The sequence below is a fragment of the Megalopta genalis genome, chromosome 10 (genome assembly GCF_051020955.1).
Source record: "Megalopta genalis isolate 19385.01 chromosome 10, iyMegGena1_principal, whole genome shotgun sequence".
In the NCBI taxonomy this organism is placed as follows: Eukaryota; Metazoa; Arthropoda; class Insecta; order Hymenoptera; family Halictidae; genus Megalopta; species Megalopta genalis.
Genome location: NC_135022.1, coordinates 15,943,547 through 15,967,175, shown reverse-complemented (window position 1 = coordinate 15,967,175; position 23,629 = coordinate 15,943,547). Strand labels below are relative to the sequence as shown.

At 50.5% G+C, this 23,629-nt stretch overlaps 1 protein-coding gene across 2 annotated transcripts in view; it reads right to left on the bottom strand.

Annotated features, from left to right (window-relative positions):
* The window catches only part of vn (membrane-bound neuregulin protein vein), a 391,821-nt gene extending 369,461 nt beyond the window's left edge, over positions 1–22,360 (bottom strand). The window contains exon 1 of one of the 2 annotated variants that reach the window (XR_013034198.1): positions 19,494–22,359. Coding sequence is in view for 1 of the 2 variants with exons in the window: in XM_076524696.1 (XP_076380811.1) it covers positions 19,494–20,688 (1,195 nt within the window). In the remaining variant the exon portion in view is untranslated. Of the gene's footprint in view, positions 1–19,493 lie in introns of both variants that reach the window. The other variant, XM_076524696.1, reaches the window with a different exon arrangement.
* Positions 22,361–23,629: the final 1,269 nt, after the last annotated feature.

The window sequence follows — 23,629 nt, the reverse complement described above, 5'->3', positions numbered from 1 at the left end:
GTAGCTAGCTGGAAAACGGCATTGCCGAACGTTGCCCGCTATATATAAACGCAGTCTTGGTTATCATAATTATGTATCGCGGCAGTATATTCGCGACGAATCAGCGATAATTTGATCGAGGCGCGTAAACATCGGCTCCCGGCGCAAAATCCCGTTGACCCGATCAGAGGGATTCTTTGCGTTCGCGCGGGTTACAATCCGCCGGGTCGCATTTACGAGATCATTAAGCCGGCCGAGGAACAAATGATTATTCCGATTATCGTCGGTTAACCGAACTCCCGGGTTGAACAATCGAACAATTATTTGGTCGGTGGGCATGGCCGCGACGCGGGCTGCGCTTGCATCGCTCGCTCGCTCGCATTGCTCGCGCGTACCAGCGGCGAACGCGGGGCGTTATCGAGTTTTCGACAAACGCGAAACAATCGTAGGTCGAGCGAGAAACAACGAACGCGTATCTCCATTATTTCGCCGATATCATTGGTGATCGGAGGCGGGCGGGGAGGATTGCCTTTGACCCCGGTCGGAGCGACGGAAACGAGTTTCTGATGATCATTCCTCCCGCCGGTTCTACCGCCCGTTTTATTTTGCGTGCCGGCAGAATCTGGCGTCAACGCGCGCGGTTTCGCGTGGCCACGTCGCGCGCGTCGCTCGTTAATAATGAATGCAGTTTTTGTAGCGCGGTCGCCCCGCCTCGTGTCGCGTGTCCGAGCCGCTTCCTACGATTTCCAGGCTCTCTTGTTTCCCTTTGCGATCCAACGTTCAGATAAATGCGAAAAATAAAGCATCGCCGCCGGGCCGCCGGCGAACGAAAACGCGTGGGACGAGCTCCGCGGGAAAGAGAGAGGACCGTCGCGCCGGGTCGCCGCGATGCGGGGCGTTTCGCGGCGGTCGCAGTTTTAAAGGGAATCGATTTAGCCGCGATCGATACGGAAGACAAGGGAGAATTAAATGGACGGGTCCGAAGATAGAGACGCGAGGACTGGATCCGAGCCGCGCGAGTGTTCTCCAGTTCTCCAATTGGAGCACGTAAACACTGGCTTCGGGGTTCCTTTTCAGGAATAACCGGAGATCCTCGCCGAGAGAAATCGCCGGCACGATGATTCCGCGCGAGAACGGTCAACGCCGGAGCGGCTTAAGCGTAATCTTCCAGATAGAAGCTGTTACGTCAACGAACACGTCCAACGAAAACGCGGCCACTGCCGCCCCCGATTCCCTGGAATCGGTCCGATAAAATTCGGTAAAAGCAGCTCGGTGTTACATCGGGCAGGGCACGTGGTTGCCCGATTAAACCATAGATGGGCACACGTTGATACACAGAAGCACCCCAAAGTCTCCCTAAAAGTCGAGGAACAACGAAGCCTACTTCGCACGTCATCGACACCGAACTTGCGAAACAGTTTCTCTCCTCTCTCTTGACACGATTTGTCAGTTCAGGACGCTCCCGGAACTTTCGAGAGCTTTGTCCGACGCTTCAGCTCGCGATAACGATCCCCAACGGTGTCTTGTCTGCATTAGACCGGACAATACTACTCGGCTGTTCGTGAAATACAAATTCCTTCGGAAGTGTGTTTGGATGCTACGTATCTCAGATGTTTCTGACACCGAAGTCGGCCATTTTTTGCCGACCCTAGAGAACAGGCCGGGTCACGAATGCATGGAAGAGTAGGGCACGCTGATGACCCACAAAGTTCCGTAGACTTTATAACAATTTCCATTGCCGAACAACACGCTCGACACCTACGCAAATTTTCTTCTTAACGTCTACTTTTTTATTCCTACTCCATTTTGAGAAACGGGCGAGTTACATTCTTCCTTCATCTCATATACAGTATACAACATTCGACCTTGAAACGGTATACGACAATGTTTCTTTCATCTTTGATACAGTATACATCATTTTTCAAACAGATCAGTTCTTGTTACGATTGAAATCAGCTGAATCAGAGGATACAAATCATATATAAAACGATATATTGCACAAATCGATAAAGACGAAACATCATTCATTGTTAAGACAAGAGTTTCATAGATCTAACTTTGACTAATTAGATTGTTTAAATAAAATTTGCATTACTGTAAATAAATTATGCGGATCACTGAATCTTTTTTGCACAGTTTCAGAATTTAAATGTAACCCTTTACAACTATTATAACCCTGTGATGATTCTGTGTAAGTTCTGTATAATTTTTGTAGAGAATGTATAATGTTTGTGTATAATTTTTATAATTTTGTATTACCCTAAACGTTTCAGAACCTATATACAAATAAACTCTAAATTCTAATTGTAAGATGATATTTGGCATTTTAACTCAGTAACTGTTCTATTTTCTGAACATTTATGTCGCTCTTCATAGACCCTAATAAATAATCAAATTTTTACCGTATTACATCCAATGTCAATTTATTTATTCACCATCATCGAAGCTTAATCCCTTGCCCTATAACAACGAGTCAATCTCGTGATAAATGATTTCAAATATGATTTAAACGATCTAAATATGAACGTCATTCGTTTCTTTTAAATCGAAACAAACATTATATTCTTCTGTTATGAAAAAAGTCTAGGAATGAAAGTAATTGGTATATGCTCACATGTTTACTTAATGCACTAAAAAACTAGTTTATAAGAACTTTATAACTGCAAAATTAATTTCCACCATAAGAATGGTAATTAGTTTGCTTCATCGTTCTATATATACGATAATTAATAATCACGTATAAAATATCAAGTTTTAATAAACAAAATATCAAATGGCCAATGCAAAGAGTCGAGCAAAAACAGCTCGGCATGGAACGTGTTAAAAATACGCGTGAAATAAAAATTGTCACCTTCTATCAGGAAAACTTAATTATAGCGCAAGTAGCTAACCAATTAGGTAACATTTTAATTAGTCCGATTTTTCCATCGACGTGCGCAGAAAGAGTCTCGAAGCGATTTCTCTCGAAGCGGAGCCGTGTTCGTGTTTCCTCGCGTTGTTTCGCTTATTAATTTGGCTGGTTCGATAGGATCGAGGCTGGTCGGTGCTGGTAGGTTCAAAGGAGGATCTTTCTTCGGTGTTCCGGCGAGACATTGCGTCCAATTGAGCCAAGCCGGCGCTCGCACCCACGCGCTCCGGCTTGGCGAGCGGCGCGGCGTGGCGCGGCGCGGCGCGGCGCGACGGACGGGAACGGCCAGACGCCGAGACGCTGTGGATAGCTGCCACGTAACGCAGTTATTGTTGCGACTGGCTCGCGGCCGTTCGGGTTTCCCGATTCCTATGGGAAAACGGGGCTCCCCTCCTTGGCCGGTAACGTTTGCCACCTTCGCTCGGTGCATCTGTCCCGTGTTCCACCGTGGAGAAGGGTTCCGTCTGCCCTTGTCGCTCATCTTTCTCGGTCGGCCGCGCTTCGCTGCCTCTTTCGCGGCCTCCCTTCTTCGTCCGCCTCCACCTCCACGACATCAATCCCCTTCCTCGCGAGCTGCCAACACCGGCTGTCGCCTCCACCTCCTCCTGCTATCTCCTCTCCTCGTGTCCTCGCCGCGCGTTCGCTTCGTTTTTCGTCTTTCCAGCGCGTCTTTCGTTCTCGTCCGACGTATCTATCTCTCCGCCTCTCTTTCCGCGCGTTCGAAACGGAGCTTTCGCTCCGGAGGACCGCGCCCGCGGCCGCTTTTTCGGCCGCGGATCGGGCGAATTAAGTCGGAGGAAAAGTGGGCATGCTAACTCTCTCCGGGTGCACAAGCCGAAGAAGGAGGAGACGGAGGGAAGGAGGAGGTCTCGGTAGAGCACTCGGGGGCAATAACTCGCGGCGTGTTGTGACTACGCGATGACGGCCAGACCGCTGGTCGCTGCTCTCTTTCTTTCACCGCCTCTCTCTTTTCCTCGCTGACTTGCGCGTCTTGCCGGCACCTCCACCCCCGCCTCGTCCTTCCCTCGGTCTGTCTGTCTCCCTGTTTCACCTTGCGCGCCTCTCCCGGCTCTCACGTCGCGCCGCGCCGGTTTCGTCTCTCCTCTTCGGTCTGCCACGGTTTTCCTTCGATCGAGAGGAAAGTCGCGTGTTCCGTCGCCCGCTGGCGCGAGATATTTAGATCTTGGCTCGAATTCGCCGGCTCGCCCCTCCTCCCACGGAGAGAGAATCGGAAGAAATCTACGGCCAGACGGTGGCTGAGATACGATCCGATTGGAACGCGAAAAAAGGCAAGAGTCGTCGGCCGGGCTCCGGGAACTTTCGGATCGATGCCGAAACTCTGCCGGATGCCTTCGTCCAAATGATTTTCGAGGTTTTGCTCTGCGGTTGGGTTGAAACACTTGCCTTGTCGTGGGAAGCTGGTTAACACCTCAACGACGGAATCACGTGCGAAATGCCAGGATTTTTTTTATTGACCCGTATTCCTCGTGCATCGATACGAAAATAACGTTGCAATCTTGATATCGTTGATACGTTGACTGACGGAGCAATTGCTATGAAAGTCATACGAGATTAGGACGATCTACTTTATAATGCGAGGGCAGAGGAGACGATTATTTCTGTTAGAAATACAGTAATGTCTCTCTAATTGACCGCTCAGATTGCCCAAAAAAATGGACAATTTCGGAAGAGGAAATACGATTATTCGATCCTTAAAACGAGCTGCGAGGCTCGAATAATCGTATCTCCTCTTCCGAAATTGTCCATTTTTGTGCGGAATCTGAGCGTCAGTTAGGGAGACATTACTGTAATGTTACTTATTACTCTTACTTAATTACTCTTGAATCTTGCGGTTGGAATCCAATTTTGATTTACTTAATAGACTGCGCTAAAGATCAAGATCTAAGTTCGTTAACAAAATCCATTCATTATTATGATATAACATCAATTATTATATATAGATTATTATCATATAAATATATTGATTAAAAATTTCAAGTCATTATTTATTATGATACGGTATTGCAATAAATTATTTTGGGCACGACTAGATTATTCCTTATATGGCGCCGGCCGGCATCGAGCGATGAATTTATTCGCGCGAGGCGCGAATTTAGGTACGATTTAGTTTGCTAGACGAGGTAAGTCCATGCATGAAAAGCATGTAACGAAAGCTGTTCATTTCGGCGGTCTCATTTTTCTAAATTTACACGGTCCTACGCGTTCATATTAATAAAAGTCGACGTTATACATCATCTCCGCTAGTATTCGCACGCGTTTGACAAGGGTGCGCTCTCCCATTCGTATCAATTTATCAAGGTGTGCGACGGGTTCTCCAAAAAGGGCCTGTATTCGTCAAAAAATTAGCGGCGCGCTATTTTTTCAATGGAAAGACAGAACAGCGACACGACGGTGCCAAGCACATTTCATCGTCGGGAAACCACGGGAACAAACCCGCGAATGATGCAACGGGACGATCGCGGAGAGGAGCGTACACACGGCTGCGGAAAGAATGCGGGCTTATCGCGCAATCGATCGGGTTGCAAAAGCAAATAGATTGCTCGACCAGGCGAGGCGAAAGCTCTCTCTCTCTCTCTCGTTTCCAAATTTCAGCTCGTTCATAGATCGCGTCGGCGCCCGACAAAGCTAAGCAACTGGGAATCAGCGTGCCCGCTGACACACTTGACGTCATCGCGGCGCGGCGGTATCGTAATGCTCCCACGAATTCTTCGCTCGTGTTCCAAGGAAAACCGTGCTCCCGTGCGGCGACCCATTCCCCGTGCATTAACCGTGGCGAAGCGTTCTCTCGGGCCTGGCAAGATTTCAGGCCCGATAGTTCCCCCTGACACGAAACGCTTTTCCATCTGCCGGCCGAGCCGGGCCGAGCTGGCACTCGCGATTCCAAAACGCGTCGCCGATCCGCGCCGGGACGCCGCGGCGTCCAATGAAAACGCGAGAAATTGGTGCGGGACGGAGCTGTTCGAAGCGCGAGCGAACGACCGCGATCGCATCTCGGTGAATTAGCAACGAAGCTCGCGTCGTCGGGTTCACGGAGCACCTTGAAGCGGTCCGCGTGCCTGATCGGAGCCACGGCAAAGCAGACTCGCCTCCGAGTTCCGCAAATAGGGGTCTGCGTCAAAGATATCCGATCTGGGAATTATTTAACAAACCGGAGCCACCATTCTCTCTACCTCTCTCTCTCTCTCTCTCTCTCTCTCTTTCTCTTTCTCTGTGTCTCCTCTCGCGTCCCGCCTCTCTCGCCGTTAATTATCAAATTGTCCGGCGCCCAGCGCCTCGGGCTCGTGCCAAGTTTGCGCTTCGCCGGATCCTCTTTGGTGCCGGGACATCTCCCCGGCTCCCGAGATAAGTAAACAGAAAGGTAATAAGAGTAATCGCGACGATGGTAATACCGTTAATTACATTCGAGATGAAAGGGTGAGTATTAACGCGGCCCTCTTCTCGGCAGCCAGACGCGAGCGGCAGCATCGCGCCGCGGCCGAGATCCCTGCAGCCCGCGCGCGCGCGCGCGCGGATAACCGCGGACTTCCGCTTCCTTCTTTTTCCACGCGCGCGTCAACGTGTGACCTCTTTCACGGGATCCGAATGCTCGGTTCTCTCGAGACCGTTCGGAAATAATACCGCCGTGAGTAGGTTATTTATAACCGCGACAACGGGTCGGGACGTCTGATCTAGCGACTCCTCTAGAAGCGCGAACGTTGCGTCACCAAGCGTTTCCAAAGTATATTTTTTCATCGGCGCGGAACGGCGCGCGGCGCGCCGACCTTCGCGCGATGCACAACCCGCGCCGCGGGACGCTTCCGAATCTCGGCTAGAGAAACACGGTACGAGAGCACAGACGCAGTTAGGATAGCCTGCGCGCTCTTCTCTCACGGATTCTATCGTCGGAAGTCGAAGTTCGGTCGCGGTACTCGGCGAAGAAATGCGAAAGGAAGACAGCCGTCGCTCGGAGAAACGCTCGAACCGCGGCACGATGTGAAAATAATGTTCAGCAGAAATTCTCGAGGTGCGCGGCGTATAAAGCTGGTCGTTACATTAGACTTCGGTAATAATTGATATATATATATATATATATATATATATATATATATATATATATATATATATATATATCTATTATCGCTAGATTGCGAATTTTATGCATTTATAATAGAAACGATTAGGCGAAATTTGAAGCATTGAGAATATTAAAAGAATTTCAGGACATCTTTTCATTCAGTTTTTATTTTCATCTCACTGAAATTATTTAATCCTTTGCACTCGAGGTCATTTTAATTCTAAATCCAAGACAGCTTTTTCTGACCTACGCTGTTTCTATTTTATATGACTCAGCGCAGTTTATGCGTATAAAATCGAGTCTTGTAACTTATAAAACAGTTATTATATTTTAACAGTCTCTGAAATATAAACAAATGATAACGTATGATAACGTAAAAATCATTTTATAACATGATACAACAATTTTCAGTGGTGTCTCAGAGTCACCACTCGAGTGCAAAGGGTTTAACACTCCGCTGTCACGCTAGATCGAAGTGTCTCACATTTTTTTCGAAGAAGTAATATTAACAATTAATGAACCTTGGAAGTGAACTATAGAGTTTTAATAAAGGAAACAGTATTCTAGAATGTTCATATTATATCCTCAAATTTTCGAGTTTCATTAGTATTGCTGGTTTCTTAATGTTAAAGAAGGACAAAATTTCTATTCGACTGATCTTAGTTGCAATTAATGAAAATAATTTTTATTTAGCATAAAATCCTGCACAGTCTGATTATCATCATGCTAAAGCTGAGACTACAAAAACAGGGAATTTCATAGCGGACCTAGCTGTCCTATGTAAAATAATTAATAACATTGTACGGAATTCACCCTTACTAGAGAGAGTAAATTTATGGGCTCCAAAGTTTGCATAAACTTCCTCAAATCTTTCTTCCCTATAATTATACTTCCGACTCGATAAATAGAATATGTAATTATGCTAACAAACTTCACCCTAATGTTGATTTTTTTGGTGTATCGTTAACCACCTTTAAGAAAACGGGCGTTACGATCAATTTATTAATTCAACTATTTTTATGTACTCTAGTACATAATCAGTATACTAAACAATAAAAGAACAAAAATAAACAATATCGCTGCAGATCGAGTGAAGTGGAACAAGTGGACAATCTAGGTGGAATAAAGTCATGTCAGGAAATAGATATATCTTTTATTTATTCTTGTTCCAGAATGTTTACTTAAACTAATGATACCCATAATAAAACATTTAGTAATCATAGAAATCGTTACACGAGAACTTAGAATTGTAACATGATGAAAGTATACATTCATTCCGTGTTAATAAGAACGTTATTATATAACGTTCTTATAAAAGTTCAAAAACAATTGCTAGTTGTTCTCATGAACTTTTATTGATCGTGAACTACATTGCGCATGAGAAGACCTTTCGAAACCAGTATAATTTTATATTTCATATTTTGTAAACGTTACAAAATATGAAATGAAATGAACAGCGTGTGTACATATAAATCAAAAATTTTTAACAATAAAGAGTTTTCTCTCAATTTCTAGAATTAAACAATGCTTCTTGCGATAAAAATCAACAGGAAATGAAAGTTCGAAGCCTTCCGTTTACGTCGACCACGTACAAGTTAGCATAAATTGCTGAATAGAATTTTTTTCCATCTACGCAGTTTCGCTGATTGTTTCACTGGGCGAATGTGCAGAATTCCCGCAAAAATAAAAATTATGAAATTAATGAATTTAGCGCGAATTTAATGCACCGAAGTTTCATGTTTTTGCCCGCAATATAAAACAAATGAAGAGAATAATCGAATTAATTTGCACAGCATGCAACAGTAATTTATTCCTCTTTTGTTGGGGCAAAAAGGATATCGATTTAATTAAATTGAAATTATGTTTATAATTCGTGGCATATGAAAATCTGTGAAGCACGCGTGTTCTGTTTCTTCATTAAAACAGATTATTCCAGACAGGTAACAAGTGGGAAATTTTGATCAGGCTAAATCCGATTTGATATCTGAAACAATTGTTTCACTGATTTTTTGAAATATCTTATTGTTAATCGAAGCTTCCTTAACCAGTTAGCTATTGAGATCTCTTCGAAAAGTGTGCACTTAAAATGTGTCGGACACTCTTTGAACAGATCTTTCATAACAATTATTTATATCTTCTTATTTGTTCGTTTCGTCTTGGCCATCAAATATCCAAAAAATCTAGAAATTCTCGAATACATTTTAGTTTTCACTAAAATTATGATCTAAACAGCACATTTTAGTACTTTTTAACGAGTATACTCCACGTAGCACAACGTATTGCCATCGAGAACAGCTAATTACAGTAATGTCTCTCTAATCGACGCCCAGATTGTGCACAGAAATGGACAATTTGAGAAGAGGAGATACGATTATTCGAGCCTTGCGACTCGTTTTTATAGTTATTGACAATCGATAACCATAAAAAATGACCCATAAGGTTCGAACAATCGTATTTTCTCTTCCAAAATTGCACATTTTTGTGGACAATCTCAGCATCAATTAGAGAGACATTACTATAGTTAATCCGGAAAGGCGACAACGCAAGAAAGAACGTCTCAGCTCGGTTTAACACGTTGAATGCCACGGCGGGGGTCACCGGTGACCGGCACTTAACTTGGCGGTGACGCTATGGGTGCCACCGGTGACCGGCGCGCCCAAATTGCTAGAAATATATATAATTTAAAACGAATGTCAATATCTAAAATTTTGTATTATTACCATCGTCAATTGTGACCCCTGTCGCAATCAACATGTCAAACATGGTTATACACTGTAACTTATCTGTTGCAGATAATATGTCAACATTATATGTATCGCATAAAAGAAAATTCATCGTGGCGCCACGGACAATTTCTGTAAAACCGGCGTGGCGTTCAACGTGTTAAAATCTGAACGAACAAAGTGCCGATACTCGAGGGGTTGTTCACCAGATTTTCCCGTCGCTCCAAAGAGATCTCCGTACCATCTCCACCGTCCTCGAAAATTGGGCTTGATTACGGTGCTCGCAATCCGGCGGAAAATCCCTGCGAAAAATTCTAATACCATCCGCGCCAATACAAAAGTCAAAGGGTAGACATTCGGGGGAGCGCCGCGACGGAATAATAGTCGTCGGAGGTAGAAAGCGGCGGCGGAAGTTGGAAAGCCGGAAAATCTGGGGTAAGAAGGAAGGAAGGCGGGAGTGAAAATAAAGAGGCTCGCGGCGGCGGCGGGGCGAGGGGCGACGGTAGGACGAGGGAGGCGAGGAGGAGACAGCAGGGGGGAGGGGGCAGGCAAGGGTGAAATAGTCGGGCACGTTCGGCATACAAATCGTTGGGCGTATCCGCGAACTGCGCGCGGCACGCTCGCGGCCGTGATATTCAATCCGGCACTCTTTAAGCCAGCTCATCCCTTATTCCGACCAGAAAGGAAGCGTGCGTAGGAAGGGCGGCTCCGATAGCGAGGCTGGGGAGCGCACGATTTAACCGAAGACCGGGGAAAACACATGTTATCGACAGCCTGTCCTTTTTTTTTCTTCCGGCGCGCCTGCTCGTTCGCGGTGGTGGTTCGAATCCGGCTTAAAAAGAAAATCGAGACCCGGGCTAAAAAGGAGGGGGGAGGAGGGGAGGGGGGGTGGGAGCTCGAAACTTTTTGCCGAGTTTTTAACGAGATACCGAAGCGTTTTCGTCGGGATTCGTCGGGGGAGCCGAGAAAAGGGGAGAGAAAAGGCGTCGCAGACGAGAATCGTGTTTCACGAAGCGTGGCCGCCGTTCCCGTTTTTTCTTGGCCTTTTTCCCCGGGTTTCGCGCGGTCTTACCGATAACAAAAGAGCGGCGTTGATCGATCGATCGGCCGCGGGACTGATCCTAACAGCTGGTCGCGGGCCGCTCGCTTCTGCCGTTGTCAAGTTTAGAACCTTGAATCCGCGCGAAAGCGGAACGCGCCGCGCCGCGCCGCGCCGCTTTAGATTGCTGGCAACGTTCGCTCGTTAAAGATTCACAGTTTCCCGGCGTTTCCACGGTGGTTCCGTCTAACTCGATCGATCGGGTGGTACAAGCGTTTTCGAGAAAGGACAGAGAGGAGTCGCGCGACAGTCGATCGCTCGTTAATCACGCGGATATTTGTCCCCGGCAGAAGTAGTTGGCCGTCGGAAATGCGTCGGCGCTGTAATAATATGCCCGTAATTCAATCGACGATGGCGACAAGCGATAGCAAATTATCGCATTGTATCCGGGAACATTGATTGTCCTACGGCAACTGTCCTGCCAGCTGTGCCAATTGCGCGAGGTCCCCGTCCGGCGTGGCGGGACGAGAGGCTGGACACGGAAGGGAGGACGCGGCCACCGCGCGCACGCCATCGGATCGACGAACATGGGCCAATTCTGGGAGAAAACGGGGCCATAAATTGCCGGCATGCCCGGCGATATTGAAATCGCCGTTCCTTCTGCCGGATGATACATGCTCGGTTCTTACGGTCTCGGTTTCGGAGATTCGTGGGGGTCCGACGGTCATCGATCAGCCCCGAGAGCTTCGAGCTACCGGCCAGCTACCACCCAGTCGGAGGAAAAAAAAATCCGTCACGGCTGCCGGCCCCCGTGGAATTGGGCCGATCGCGAGGATCGCGGGAACCCGGGCTTATCGAGTGCCGCGATAGCGTCGCCTCGGTCGCGGCGTTATCGTCGAAAAATCTGCGGAACGTTCGAGCGTATCCAAGCTTCGTTCACCGTTCACTGATCGCTAAAAATAATCACGCTCGAGCGACCGGACACGACGGTAGAGATCGGCAGTCGCCGAGCAGTCTACTCTCGCGACTTATTCCGAATCGAAGCGGAGAGCGCGGCCGCCGCGCCGCGCCACGCCGTTCGACGGGGAACCAGTGTCGCGCTATCGCGATTGAATTATTACGTCAAAGTCGGGTCCGAAGTTATTTACGTTATCCGCTAATCTGGTCACTTTGGCGCGAGTCGACTCTCTCGAGTCGGTGTCCGCGTTCGCGCGCACGCTTCCAAGCCCGGCACGAAATTCCAAAGGTAGCGTGGAATTTTCCTGGCAAACGGAGCCGTCGAATCGGCACGGTGCCGCGCGACGCTCTCTTTCTCTCTCTCTCTCTCTCTCTCACTCTCTGCAATCTTAAATTAATTTTCCAAAGGAACATCAAACGCGCGATGGAACGCGGTCCGAATTGTCACGGCGAGCAACGAACAACGAGCCACGAGCCACGAGCCGCGGCGCGTCGTTACAATCGCATTCCGGGTAAACTAATTTCGATGCGAGCGACCGGGCGAGAGCGGGCTCGAGCGAGCTGGAGCGGGCAAGAGCAGGCGAGCCAGGTGGAGCAGCATCGAGAGAGCACCGGTTCTCCGGATCGGCGGATCACCTCGGAGACCTCGTGCTCGAGGCTGGATCGCCGGCCGCCCAGCAGTCTACCTGCTCCTCGCCGCCACGGTGTATACACACACCACACGTGTGGTCCCCCACTCTCTTTCTCTCTCTTTCTCTCTCCATCTTTCTCGCATCACTCCACCTCCACCTGTGCACGTGCGTGTGAGACCGTCCGTCTGTGCGTGAGCCTCTGTCCGCAGTATATAGAGCGTACCTGCGGGTTCCTCTGAGTATGGGCACAGGGCCGTACGTGCTCTGGATACGTACGTGCCGATTTTCCCCCTCCTGCCCTCCCGACGGGCCCACTTCCCCCTCCTGTTTCCCCTCTCCAACCCCCTCTCGAACGTTCCTCCCTCTCTCCCTCTTTCTTTCTTTCTTTCTTCCTCTCACTCGCTCGCTCGTTCGCTCACTCTTATTCTCTCTCTCTCTCTCTCTCTCATGCTCGATCTCACGCTCCCTCCCTCGCGTTCTAGCTCTATCTATCCGCTCGCCGCTCCTCCCGATGCCCTTGTGCCTTACTCCCCTTCCTCGGACGATCAATCTCGCGGCCGATGTTACGAGCTACGCTTCCCGCTAAGTCGCCAATTATGCCTCGCCGATTGGCCATCAAGAGACACCGGCTTCCACGGAAAACCTTCGCCGAAACTCCGCCGCGCTGCATTCTCCAGCATCCTTCGGAGTTTCGTTGATATCGAGTCCCTATTCTCGAGAATTCTCGAACGTCATTTGAAGGCTCTTTATCTCGCAGAGCTGGATTGCTTTCGATTGCTTTCTAGCGATTCCAAGATGCGCGAGATTATCGCCGCATGCATCGAAAGATACAGTGCGATGCTAGTAAGTAGTAGACCACCGTGCAGTGGAACACCATTGGCTGCATCACGCAGCGGCGGCGATAAGAATGCCCTGAACACACGCTCTCTCTCTCTCTCTCTCTCTCTCGTGTACAGAAGAATCATTGCTCACCTATGCTTTCTGTATGAAATTCTGCATGACCAATAATCCTAGCGTTACGTGGCTTGTTGACTTCGATGCTCCTTCTCGCTTTGCTACGTCAGCACTGCCCTTTGGAACCTCGTTCTACTCGTCGAGATTTAGTGCGATCGACCCGTTTTGCTGGATATTTCAATCCGTTGACAATAGCGATTAGGTAGACGTATTTGCAATCAATGTTAGAAACATTGTCTTTATTAACTGATTATCAAATTTCTTGATTCTCCGCCATTCGAAGAAAATATATTCGTTGTCTTTGCAATTATAGATCGAAGCTTTTCATTTCTTTTTACGATTCTGTTACACTGAGCTGTAAATAACATGTGTCCGTTAAAACAAATCTGAAAAAGTCCTTCGTTGTCTGATTATTTCGTTAATTTTTCACGCATTATCGACTGAGCGGATAATTTTGTGACTCGCTGTATAAATAAAGTGAATTAAATTAAATTAAATTAAATTAAATTAAATTAAATTAAATTAAATTAAATTAAATTAAATTAAATTAAATTAAATTAAATAACATAGCGGGTGTAACGGGGACAAACTGTAGAAGACCGTGCGACGAAATACGAAGTAATGTCTCCCAAACTGACGCTCAGATTGTGCAGGAAAATGGACAATTCGGGAAGAGGAGATACGATTATTCGAGTTCTTGCGCCTCGTTTTCATAGTTTTTGAGAATCGATAATTATAAAAACGAGGCGCAAGACTCAAATCAATCGTATCTCCTCTTCCCAAATTGTCCATTTTTGTGGACAATCCGAGCGTCAATTAGAGACTCGGAACAGTCGCCAGGGCAAGATCCTCCATCCATCTCTTGCGGCAAGGTATAAAGTTGACGCTCCATAGAATCTGAAGCATCGCTGAATAAAAAAACGACAGGGGCAACGAACGTTTCGCGTTCACGTCAAAAAATTGCTGAAAAATAACCAGACATCGGCAGCTAAAATACTCGGGCGCTAAGAGTTTACAGAACGGTTCTATTAATTTCGCGAGCACGCTGCTTGCTACCGACGATGGTTCTTCGACGGTAGAGCCACGGTTTCGCAGATTTACGGTCGACGCGCAAAAGGCGAGAATAATCCGAGCGTCCGCGGCGCCCGACGAAGAAGACCGCACCGAGACGATTAACGAACCCGCTCCTTCGCGACGCGTGTGCGTGTACGGACGCCAAAATAACTCGCGAACCCGCGAGAGTACACGCTTTCGCCCAACCCTTCTCTCGTCGCAGCGGCGGATCGCGGCACAGAAGACTCTAGTTCGAGGCTTGATAATGCGATATTATCATCGCGTGCACAGATATCGCAGGCGCCGGACTCTCGTGGTTGCACCACGCGGTGCAAGTGCACACGGTGCATCCAAGAATAACCCCGGAACGAGTTTCCGCGAAACGCGAGAGCGTTTACAATCGCGCGCGGAATGAATCGCTCTCTCGAAAAACGATCGTCCTGTTATCTCTTCCCTCTCCCTTTCCCTCTCCCTCTCTCTCTATATATATACAACTCTTTCTTTCTTTCTCGAATGAGATCCGCGATTGCTTCTCGTTATCGAGGAAATCGCGAGCGGTAATATCCGGCGGCGACGACCGCCTAACGTAACAATGATGCGCCGAGATACCGATTCTCCGATGACTAAACCGTTTCGAAGTAAACCCGAGATACCTGCACACGCTGCTCGCTTATCGCGTTGTTCCCGTTCCCGTTCTTACGACCGGCTCGCAACCGCGAATTGTTTCGAGTTCCACGCAACTCCATCGCCGCGGAGCCTTTCGGTTCGCGCTGCAATTACCACCGGAGAATTGTTCGCCAACTCAAGATCCGCGAATTCATTAATGGCTCTCGATGGATTTGCGGCCAGGGAGAGCTCGCTCCCCGGGGCGCCACGCCGGCGCGGCGCACCGACTGTTTTGGTGGTCCGCGGCCGATGCGACTCGCCGACTGCATAATTTCCTCGTCTTTTCGCATTTTTCGCGGCCGTTGCGGTTCCCTTTCGCGCGATAACCGGATTCTTCGTTGTGGATCCATCGAGTACAGTTTCCCAAACTTTCCAAGCGCTCCGGGCTGAACTAAAGAACACTCGTTCGATTAGACACCCATGCTTTTGCAGTTGTTGCTCATCCCCGGCTCGGCGCGGCACTTCGAAGCAGCGTTATCGAATCTTAAAAATCGCCGTGAACTCGGCGTAGCTGCACCTTTTCACACGAGCAGACCCTCCGCTTTACACCGAAGCTACCTTGCCGATCGAAGCGACCGGTTCCACGTGTTTTGTTCGAAAATTATTGTAATCATTGTTTTTGCGAAAGTAATTTCGCTTTTCCAAATAAACAGCTGATGAGAAAACGAAATTATTTTTGCAACTTAAGTAATCTTGCGTACAAAATCATTGAATAAATGCCCTGATACAAACACACGCTGACACGAGAATAACAGGATGATTCAAACTGTGCCGAGCTGGACAGAACGCGTGTTTGGTTGATCGTTACGTATGTTTAACATATGTTTAATGCTGCTCGATGTAATTAGGACGCCCCTACTGTACAGCTCTGTACAGTAATTTTACATAGAATTTCCGAATCTTAACTAGTTGGCTGCGAACCAAACGGCTACAAATTGGAAGTACGTGCTGCAAACACCGCGTCTGCGGCTTCCCGATAGAAAATCGCGAATTAAACGGATGATCTATATAGAATCAGGGGAGGGTTTCTATGAAGAAGAACGAGAAGGCCGTCGGCGGAGAGACGTCGGATCAGAGACGCGTCTATGCGCTCTCGATATTCCGTTTCTCGTCGGCCGTTGTCTCGCTCGGGTGGCATGGCCGAGTGTAAGCCAACAGAAGTAAGGACGGGTTTCCGATTAAGGCCTTATAATTGACGTCCCGGGTTCCCTGCCCCCCTCTCCGTCTGGCTTAGTCACCGACAACTGGAAGAAGGGCCGGCACGGACCCGCTTTTGCGGATCGCGGATCAACGAACCGTCGCGTCGCGTCGCGTCTCGCCGCTGGACACCAGACGCGTTCCGCGCCGCTTTTGCGCCTCTGTTCGCGCCCTAACCCCTGGAATCCTTTTCCCATGGGGTGACAGGGGCGACGGTGAGACACCGGTGGGGCACTTCGTTCCAGAAAGAAAGGGATTTCCCATGGTAGGATGACGGAATCCGCGAATCCACGAATCCACGGTGACATCACAGCAGTTACGAGGATCAGATAGCTACAGTAATTCCGATATCCGGTAAATAATGCGTTCGCCAGGTGATAACGATAAGCGAGGGAACGCGAGATAACGACGTGGAGGGCCAGACGAGTGCCAGGCGCCATTGTGCAATTCTTCCCGCGATCCGCGCGACAACGATGCGACGCTATTACATAAAGAGATGGAGAGAGAGAGAGAGAGAGAGAGAGAGAGAGAGAGAGCTGCTCTTGAGAAGGCGCCGCGTCGTTCAAGGGGAGGAGATCCAATTTATTCGCGCCGTTCGGACCGTACACAGTAAATCGGTTTAAGGAAAGACCGAGCCACCCTTTGGAGTGGCTCTCCTCTCTCTCTCGCTCTTTCGCTCTCTCGCTCTCTTCGGCTCCGCTTTTCACGGGGGCGAGATACTTCGGGGGCTCGTTAATGGGATAAGTCGCGGAAACTTTCGATACGCGTCAAGGCGGATGTGTAATACGCACGGGGCTAGAAACTGGCGTGGCGCGGCGCGGCGCGGCTCGGCGCCCCATCGCCGCTCTCGGATAGAGGAGGCTTGGAAAGCAAACGAGCGCAACAGTTCCGAACTCGTAAACGAGACGGGGAAAGTAGAGGACGAAAACGACGCTAACGAAGCTCCGTGCCGAGCTACTCCAAAGAAGTATCAAAGAACTTTGCCCGCTTTGCGCGCTCGAAACCCGCCTTCGCCTTCGCCTTCGCCTCTGCCTCTGCTCGCTCGCTCGCTCGCACGCTCGCGCGAGAACGCTGTCCGGAAAATCCCACGAAATATTCGCGAGCTGTTCTCGCGACGGGAATAAAACGCGACCCTTTATTTCGGCGACGTCGCGTTCGATCCGGTCTTACCTTTCCCTTGATAATCTACGCGATGGATCGACGACGCGCGATCGATACGGTGCATATCGCGACTGGTAACAATTCACCCTCGCAAATTCACAATTTCACCCCTCGGGGAAAGTCGGTCACTTCACAGCGGTTGCTGTGCCTTCGATTTGTTTTTCGGACACAATTAACTTTATATTTATCGAATAAGACATATTATATTTTTGTGTCAAAAAATAAACAGATTAATCAGGGATAATTAATTCTACATTTATCGAATAAGACATTCGATCTGTTCATTAAATAGTAAGCAAGATGAAAGAATAAAAGGATTAGGTATGTCTTGTTCGTTAAATATAAAGTTAAGCATGCTCGAAGATAAATGAAAAGCACGGTGATTGATTCACCCCACACTAATCGGCTCCACTGCTCTAGCCGACAAGATTTGTGCCCTCGTGACGGAGATTTACCTAGCATTCAGGACAATTTGAGAACATTGTCGCTGCTCGAACGATCCCCAGAATTAGATTACGTTTCAGCGCGAAAGACAAGGTGCTTGCAGCAACGAGGACCAGGAACGTTGCACCCTGAACCTGGTGCAAACAGCAGAGGCGCGGGAGTTAGAGGTACAGGGCCCTCGAGAGGAGGTCCTGTTTACGGTCCCGCTGGCTCCGCAACACGGTTACCTCGTCGTACGCTCGATCGAAGACACTGCGTGCCTACCGGTCGGTTCGATAGACTCTTTTCACGCGAAGAGCCACATGTGCGCGGCGAGTACCGCCACAGACAGGCGAGCAAGCAGTCAGGCAAGCAAGCGAGCGAGCAGGCAGGCAGGCAGGCAGGCGAGCAGGCAGGCGAGCAGGCAGCGTCAGCTCGTCAACAGTTCACAGATGTTCCGTGACGAGCTACTTTCGATATCTCGGAGTGGAGCGGCCGCGCGCGCGCGACGTTGGCGCGATAAATCAAGTAAGGAAGGTCGTCGTCGCGCGGTGGCGAGCAGTCATCGCCGCCGCGCGACGAGTCCCCTCTTGCCCGCGAGGCGAGCAAAAAAGCTCGGCGAGATGGACCGTCTTCGAAAGCTCCTAGGAGCACGATCCTCCCGATCGAGAGATCGAACGCCGTTCAACTTGTCCGCCGCTTTTGAATACAAGCGCGCGAGCGAGCGAGCGAGCGCCCTCGGTTACGCGGCTCGTCGCGGCGCGTGGGCGTGCTCTTACAGAGACAGAAACGAGTCCCCGGGTGCAATAAGTAATAGCGTCGATGCGTGCCGCGATTTATCGCTCCAGCTGTTTCCGAGTCGGGTCTGAAAGTCGTCCCGCGCGCAGGGATTAGGTTTCTGTTCGAGTATCGGGGAACGGTCGTCATCGCATTCGGACATCCTCCTTCGTATTAAAAGCAACCGCGCGTAGAAAGCTCGTTAACGAAGTAACGCGGTTCGTTTCCACGACGATTTCCAGAGGTAACGAGCTTCCGATTTCGTCGTCGCCGCGCGACGAAAGGCGGAGAAAGAGTGTCGGAGGATCGCGTGTCTTAGAAATTTCAGTGTTCTGCCGAGCTTCAGCGGTAATGGCGAAGACGCGGGGGGTGACTCGATAATCACCCGCAATAGGATTACCGAGTTTATCGCAATAACAATAGAGTAATTACGATAGTATCGTGTTCCGACGTAGTCAACCGGCTTCATCGGTTCGTGGTCTGTGGCAAGTTAATGATCAATTAAGGCTTTCTTGAGCGATCCGATTGATAATCAACGATGATTAGGGCCGTACAGAAGACGATACTCCAGATTCGTGTTTCTGCGGATATGGATCGGAATCGTCGTGCAATCACGACGTCGTCGGAAAGCGCGCCTTTAACGAGGTATCATTCTGCTACGGACCAAGAGCGGACCAGAAAATTTTTTCCTGGGCTACAATGAAGTTCGCCGAAACAAGCGGATCCAAGAAATTTTGCGAGCGTACCGCGGACGGTTATCGAATCGGCTTGGCGCGAGTTAAACGAAAACGATCGAAAGGATCGCGAAGACGCGATCGCGCGATCGGAGAACTAAAGCAGCCGCGAAGCAGCTCCCGGACGTTCTCAACAGGTATATCATCGCCGAGAGCCAGTAAGCTTGTTTGTAGACGTAGACAGTATCGAATCAATCGAAGACATGATCACTCACCGTAATCCGGCCGAACGACAGCCTGCACCGCCTGTTCGTTCTTCTTGCTCCGAATCACCGGCTCACCGAGAATCGTAAAGTTTCTAGGTCCCACGCGGTTCACAAACACTAGATACACTTTACCCCTCTTAATATTGGCTCGCACCACACCACTCTGATTATCGCGTTGCTGTTGCTGCTGCTGCTGCTGTTGTTGTTGTTGTTGTTGTTGCTGCTGCTGCTGTTGTTGTTGTTGCTGCTGTTGTTGTTGATTGCCGTCGGTGTCGTAGCCGCACACGGTCGACTTGCCGGGCGCGGATTTGTCGCGGAAGTGCAGCCGCACGCTGTCGTTCTTCTGGAGCGGCGGGAACCCCGGCTGGCTCTTGTAGACCTGCTTCACCTCGAACGTCACCGCGTAGTTCGAGCCGGGCTTCCTCGCCGAGGACATGCTCCTGGCCTTGCCCTCGAAGACCGTGGGCGCCAGGTACGCCCTGTTCCCGACGTCCATGTCGGGGCACCAGTTCTGCCCGCGGCAGCCCTTATTCCGGCATCGGCGTCGCTGCTCCCGCGGCGAGTCCGCCTTGGTGCGGTTCTTTGGTCTTTGCTTGGTCGAGCGAACCACGCGGGGCCTCTCCACCGAGGACTCGTCGCTCCCCGGGCCGTAGAGGAACGGCGTCTGGGTGGAGGAGTGCCGAGGTGGCTGCGAGATCCCGGACTCGACCGTCCTCGGGTGTCCTATCGGCTCGTCCTCCAGCCGGCGATTCGCTCGCAGCGAGGAGGCGACGAACGCGGCGCGGATCGAGTCGTCGAACAGCTCCTCCTCGGTGGTCTTGGACCTGGACACGGTTCGTTGGTCCCCGAACGGTTCCAGCGCGGTGGAGGACGTCCACGAGACGGACTCGACTCGCCGATCATTTTCTGCCGTTTCCGATGTTGCCGATGACGGTGTCCCCTTGCCCGGTGCCTCGGTGGACGAGGCGAGGGCGAACTCGTCCCTTGGTTCGGCGATGGCGCTCGTAAGGAAGTTCCAAGTCGTCGGACGATAATTGCGGGTCTTTTGAACGGCGGCGATGCTCATCGATGCCGGATAGTCGCCGGTGGTCCTCGTCGACGTCTCCTCGAGGGAGTTCCGATTGGCGGGGGGTGCCGCAGCGAGCGCCAGTACGCCCCACCAGCCGCTTAAGATCCCGGCCAAAAGCAGAGACGCCCACATCATCCGACCTGCTTGCTGGTTTGATCGGGGGTGAGAGGTCGACACCTCGGTCACCCCGAACAAGCACACTCTTCTCTGGCACTCTGATCTGCCTCTCGCGACCGAATACGCGCCTCGGACACCGCGAAACGAACGATCTCCCTGGGGGAGACTATCTCGGTCTCGGACCTCTCCTGTCTCTCACCGATCAAATCATTCAGGGTGGCCGGAACGCGACTGTCTCTTACTCGTCCTCCCCTGACTCGCGTCTATCTTCCCGCTAGACCTTCGTCCTTCGTCCCTTCTTCACGAAGCAGTCCACGAATAAAAAACGTACGCTGTTCACGAGGTGTTGTACCACCGGAGGCAAGACATCGGGACTTCCATCGGACAGATTCTCGGCTGTCTGCTCTTCCAACCTAGTGCCGTCCTCTTCATCCTCGACGCCCTCGACGGATGCAACAGGGACACCTAAGGAGACCTAAGTACCCCTCGGGATTATCGCGCGCGGCCCCGATCGGCTTCGACTGCCGAAACCAACGGTTCAATCGTCCCGGTCATCCTGTCGATCGGACGGACAGCTCATCTCGGTGTCGGCCGACCGGCTTCGAAGGTTGCTCCGAAGTTCGATTTCCCCTGGTTCCTCTTTCCCGCGACGCGATACATACACTATGCCGTTAAAAATCGTCGCCGGGCCTCGATTCCCGCGACGCCGGGCAACGGGCACCGATCGAGAATCGTCGGGGACGGGGTCGTCTCGGAAACTCGGTCTCCTCTCGGGAGAACGAGGTCGTCCGTGTGTTTCCGTATCTCGAAATAAATCGTCGAAAGTCGATAAAGAATCTCGCGCGCGCGCCACCCCCGAGAGCGGGTCTCTTTTCTCGGCTCTCGGTATCACGTTGCACTCCGAACGAGGAAAACCCGAGGATGATGACACACGACGAGAGCCGCGGAATAAGAAGGCAACGAGGGAGACGACAACGACGGAGACGGAGAAGAAGAAGAAGCAGCAGCAGAAGAAGAAGAAGAAGAAGAAGAAGACGACGACGACAACGACGAAGAAGAAGAAGACGACGACGACGACGACGACGACGACGACGAAGAGGACCAAGAGTCGGCTTGCTCTGACCGGCCGAGGCACACTATTTAAATATACTCACAGGGCTCTCTCGCGGTTGGTACCCGAGGACCGTCGAAGTCTAGTCCTCGCGGGTCGCGCACTGCACTGTTCGGCGAACCGATCGCGATGGAACCGTTTGCCGACTATCGGTGCGACCGATCTGTAAATCTGCGATCGCGACGGGGGCGGTCGCGGTCGGTGTCGCTCTTGGAAGCGACCACCAGCGAGAAGACTGACGACCGTCCGCTTCCAGCGCGTTACCGATTCCACGATAGCGGCGATACTGGTTGCGCTGTTGCTCTCCTCGCTCGGTCCTACTGCCGCTACCACCGCTGCTACTGTCGCTGCCTCTGCCGCTGCTGTTGGTGCTGGTGCTGCTGGTGTTGCTGGTGCTGCTGGTGCTGCTGGTGCTGGTGCACGCGTGCGGATAATATCGTGCGGGGGATCGGCGCGTGTGTTGCACGCGGCATGCACGAGGAGCCTCGTGTCACGTCGAGGCGGAGAAGGGATTGTCGGTGGCCCCGCGTCGGGCGCGCGCGACGGTTCAAATTAGACTGAACGGCCCGCTCGAGCAGCCCGAGGCCGGCCACAGAGCCAGCGACTCCTGTCGGACGCCGGTCGAGGCTCTGCGCGCGCACCGTACGAACCGGAGACACACCGGGAACCCCCGCGCGCCTCCAAACACTATAGTTCTCCGCACAACACCGAGAGACCCGACAGACACACAACCGGACTCCCATACGGCCAGACCACGCACGGGACCTTTAAGAACCTGTGTAACGACGACCTAACAACCGAGGAACCGCACGCGTGCTACTCTCTTTCTTCCTCCGACCTGCCTCGATACATTTTCCCTCGATCTCTCCCTCTCTCAAACGCCTCTATCCATCCCGCTTCGTTCCTTGGTACCGGCCGACTCGCGGCGTCCCCTCGCTCTTGCGCCTTCTCGTCGCTGCAGACTGGTGAACTTGGTCCCATTGCCGATCAGATTCCGTCCTACGACGGTGACACGTTCGCCGGCTTTCCGAAAACCTTTCCTGCGAATCGATGAAATTGTCTTCGAGCAACCGCTTTGGATAGGATACGGTGTCATCCGAAATACTACTAATCTAGGTCGCGATCATAAGTCACCGCTGACAGGACCGTTGCCTAAGGTGACAATGAACGAACAACGATACCACGTGTCTGTGTTGCACTCTCGAAGAGCGACCTATGATTAATTAATTTAACTACAGAAATTACATGTCCGGTAGGAACGCGGACATACGTGTGAGTTATCGTATCTCAGGATACAGCTTGCCTCCGAGTCGTTAGCCTTTGGATCGCTTAGGGGATAAAGACCCGTCCAGAGCGAATGACGTAGAAAGTTTATTTACTATAAATATAAGACTTGCTCCGATAGTCACGCCAGGCCTGGGAGGTCGGTGGGGATAGAAAGCGACAACTAACTAGGCTGAAAATGCGATAGTTATGACAATTGGTCGGGCATTGCTGCGGTATGCAGAGATAGAAAGATGGTTGCGATGGAATGCGAGTTCGATCGATCATTAGGCATGGGTGCTTTCTTTATCAGTCGGAATGTTAATGCCGTTCAATGGACACGCGGTCTCTATTTAACCCTGATTTATCGGACGAGGCGCGATCGACGCTTCGTGCAAAATCGACGCACGGTACACTCCGCTTCTCGAAAATCATTCTATTCTCTGCAAACAACATTGTTGCTCGCGATCAATGCTTGCAATTTTATTTTAATTTTATCTCATCTTATCGCGATGTTCCGCACTCAATGAAGCGGCTCGGGAATTCAGCCATTTATCTTTCCGTCGCATAGATTGTTTATCGTTG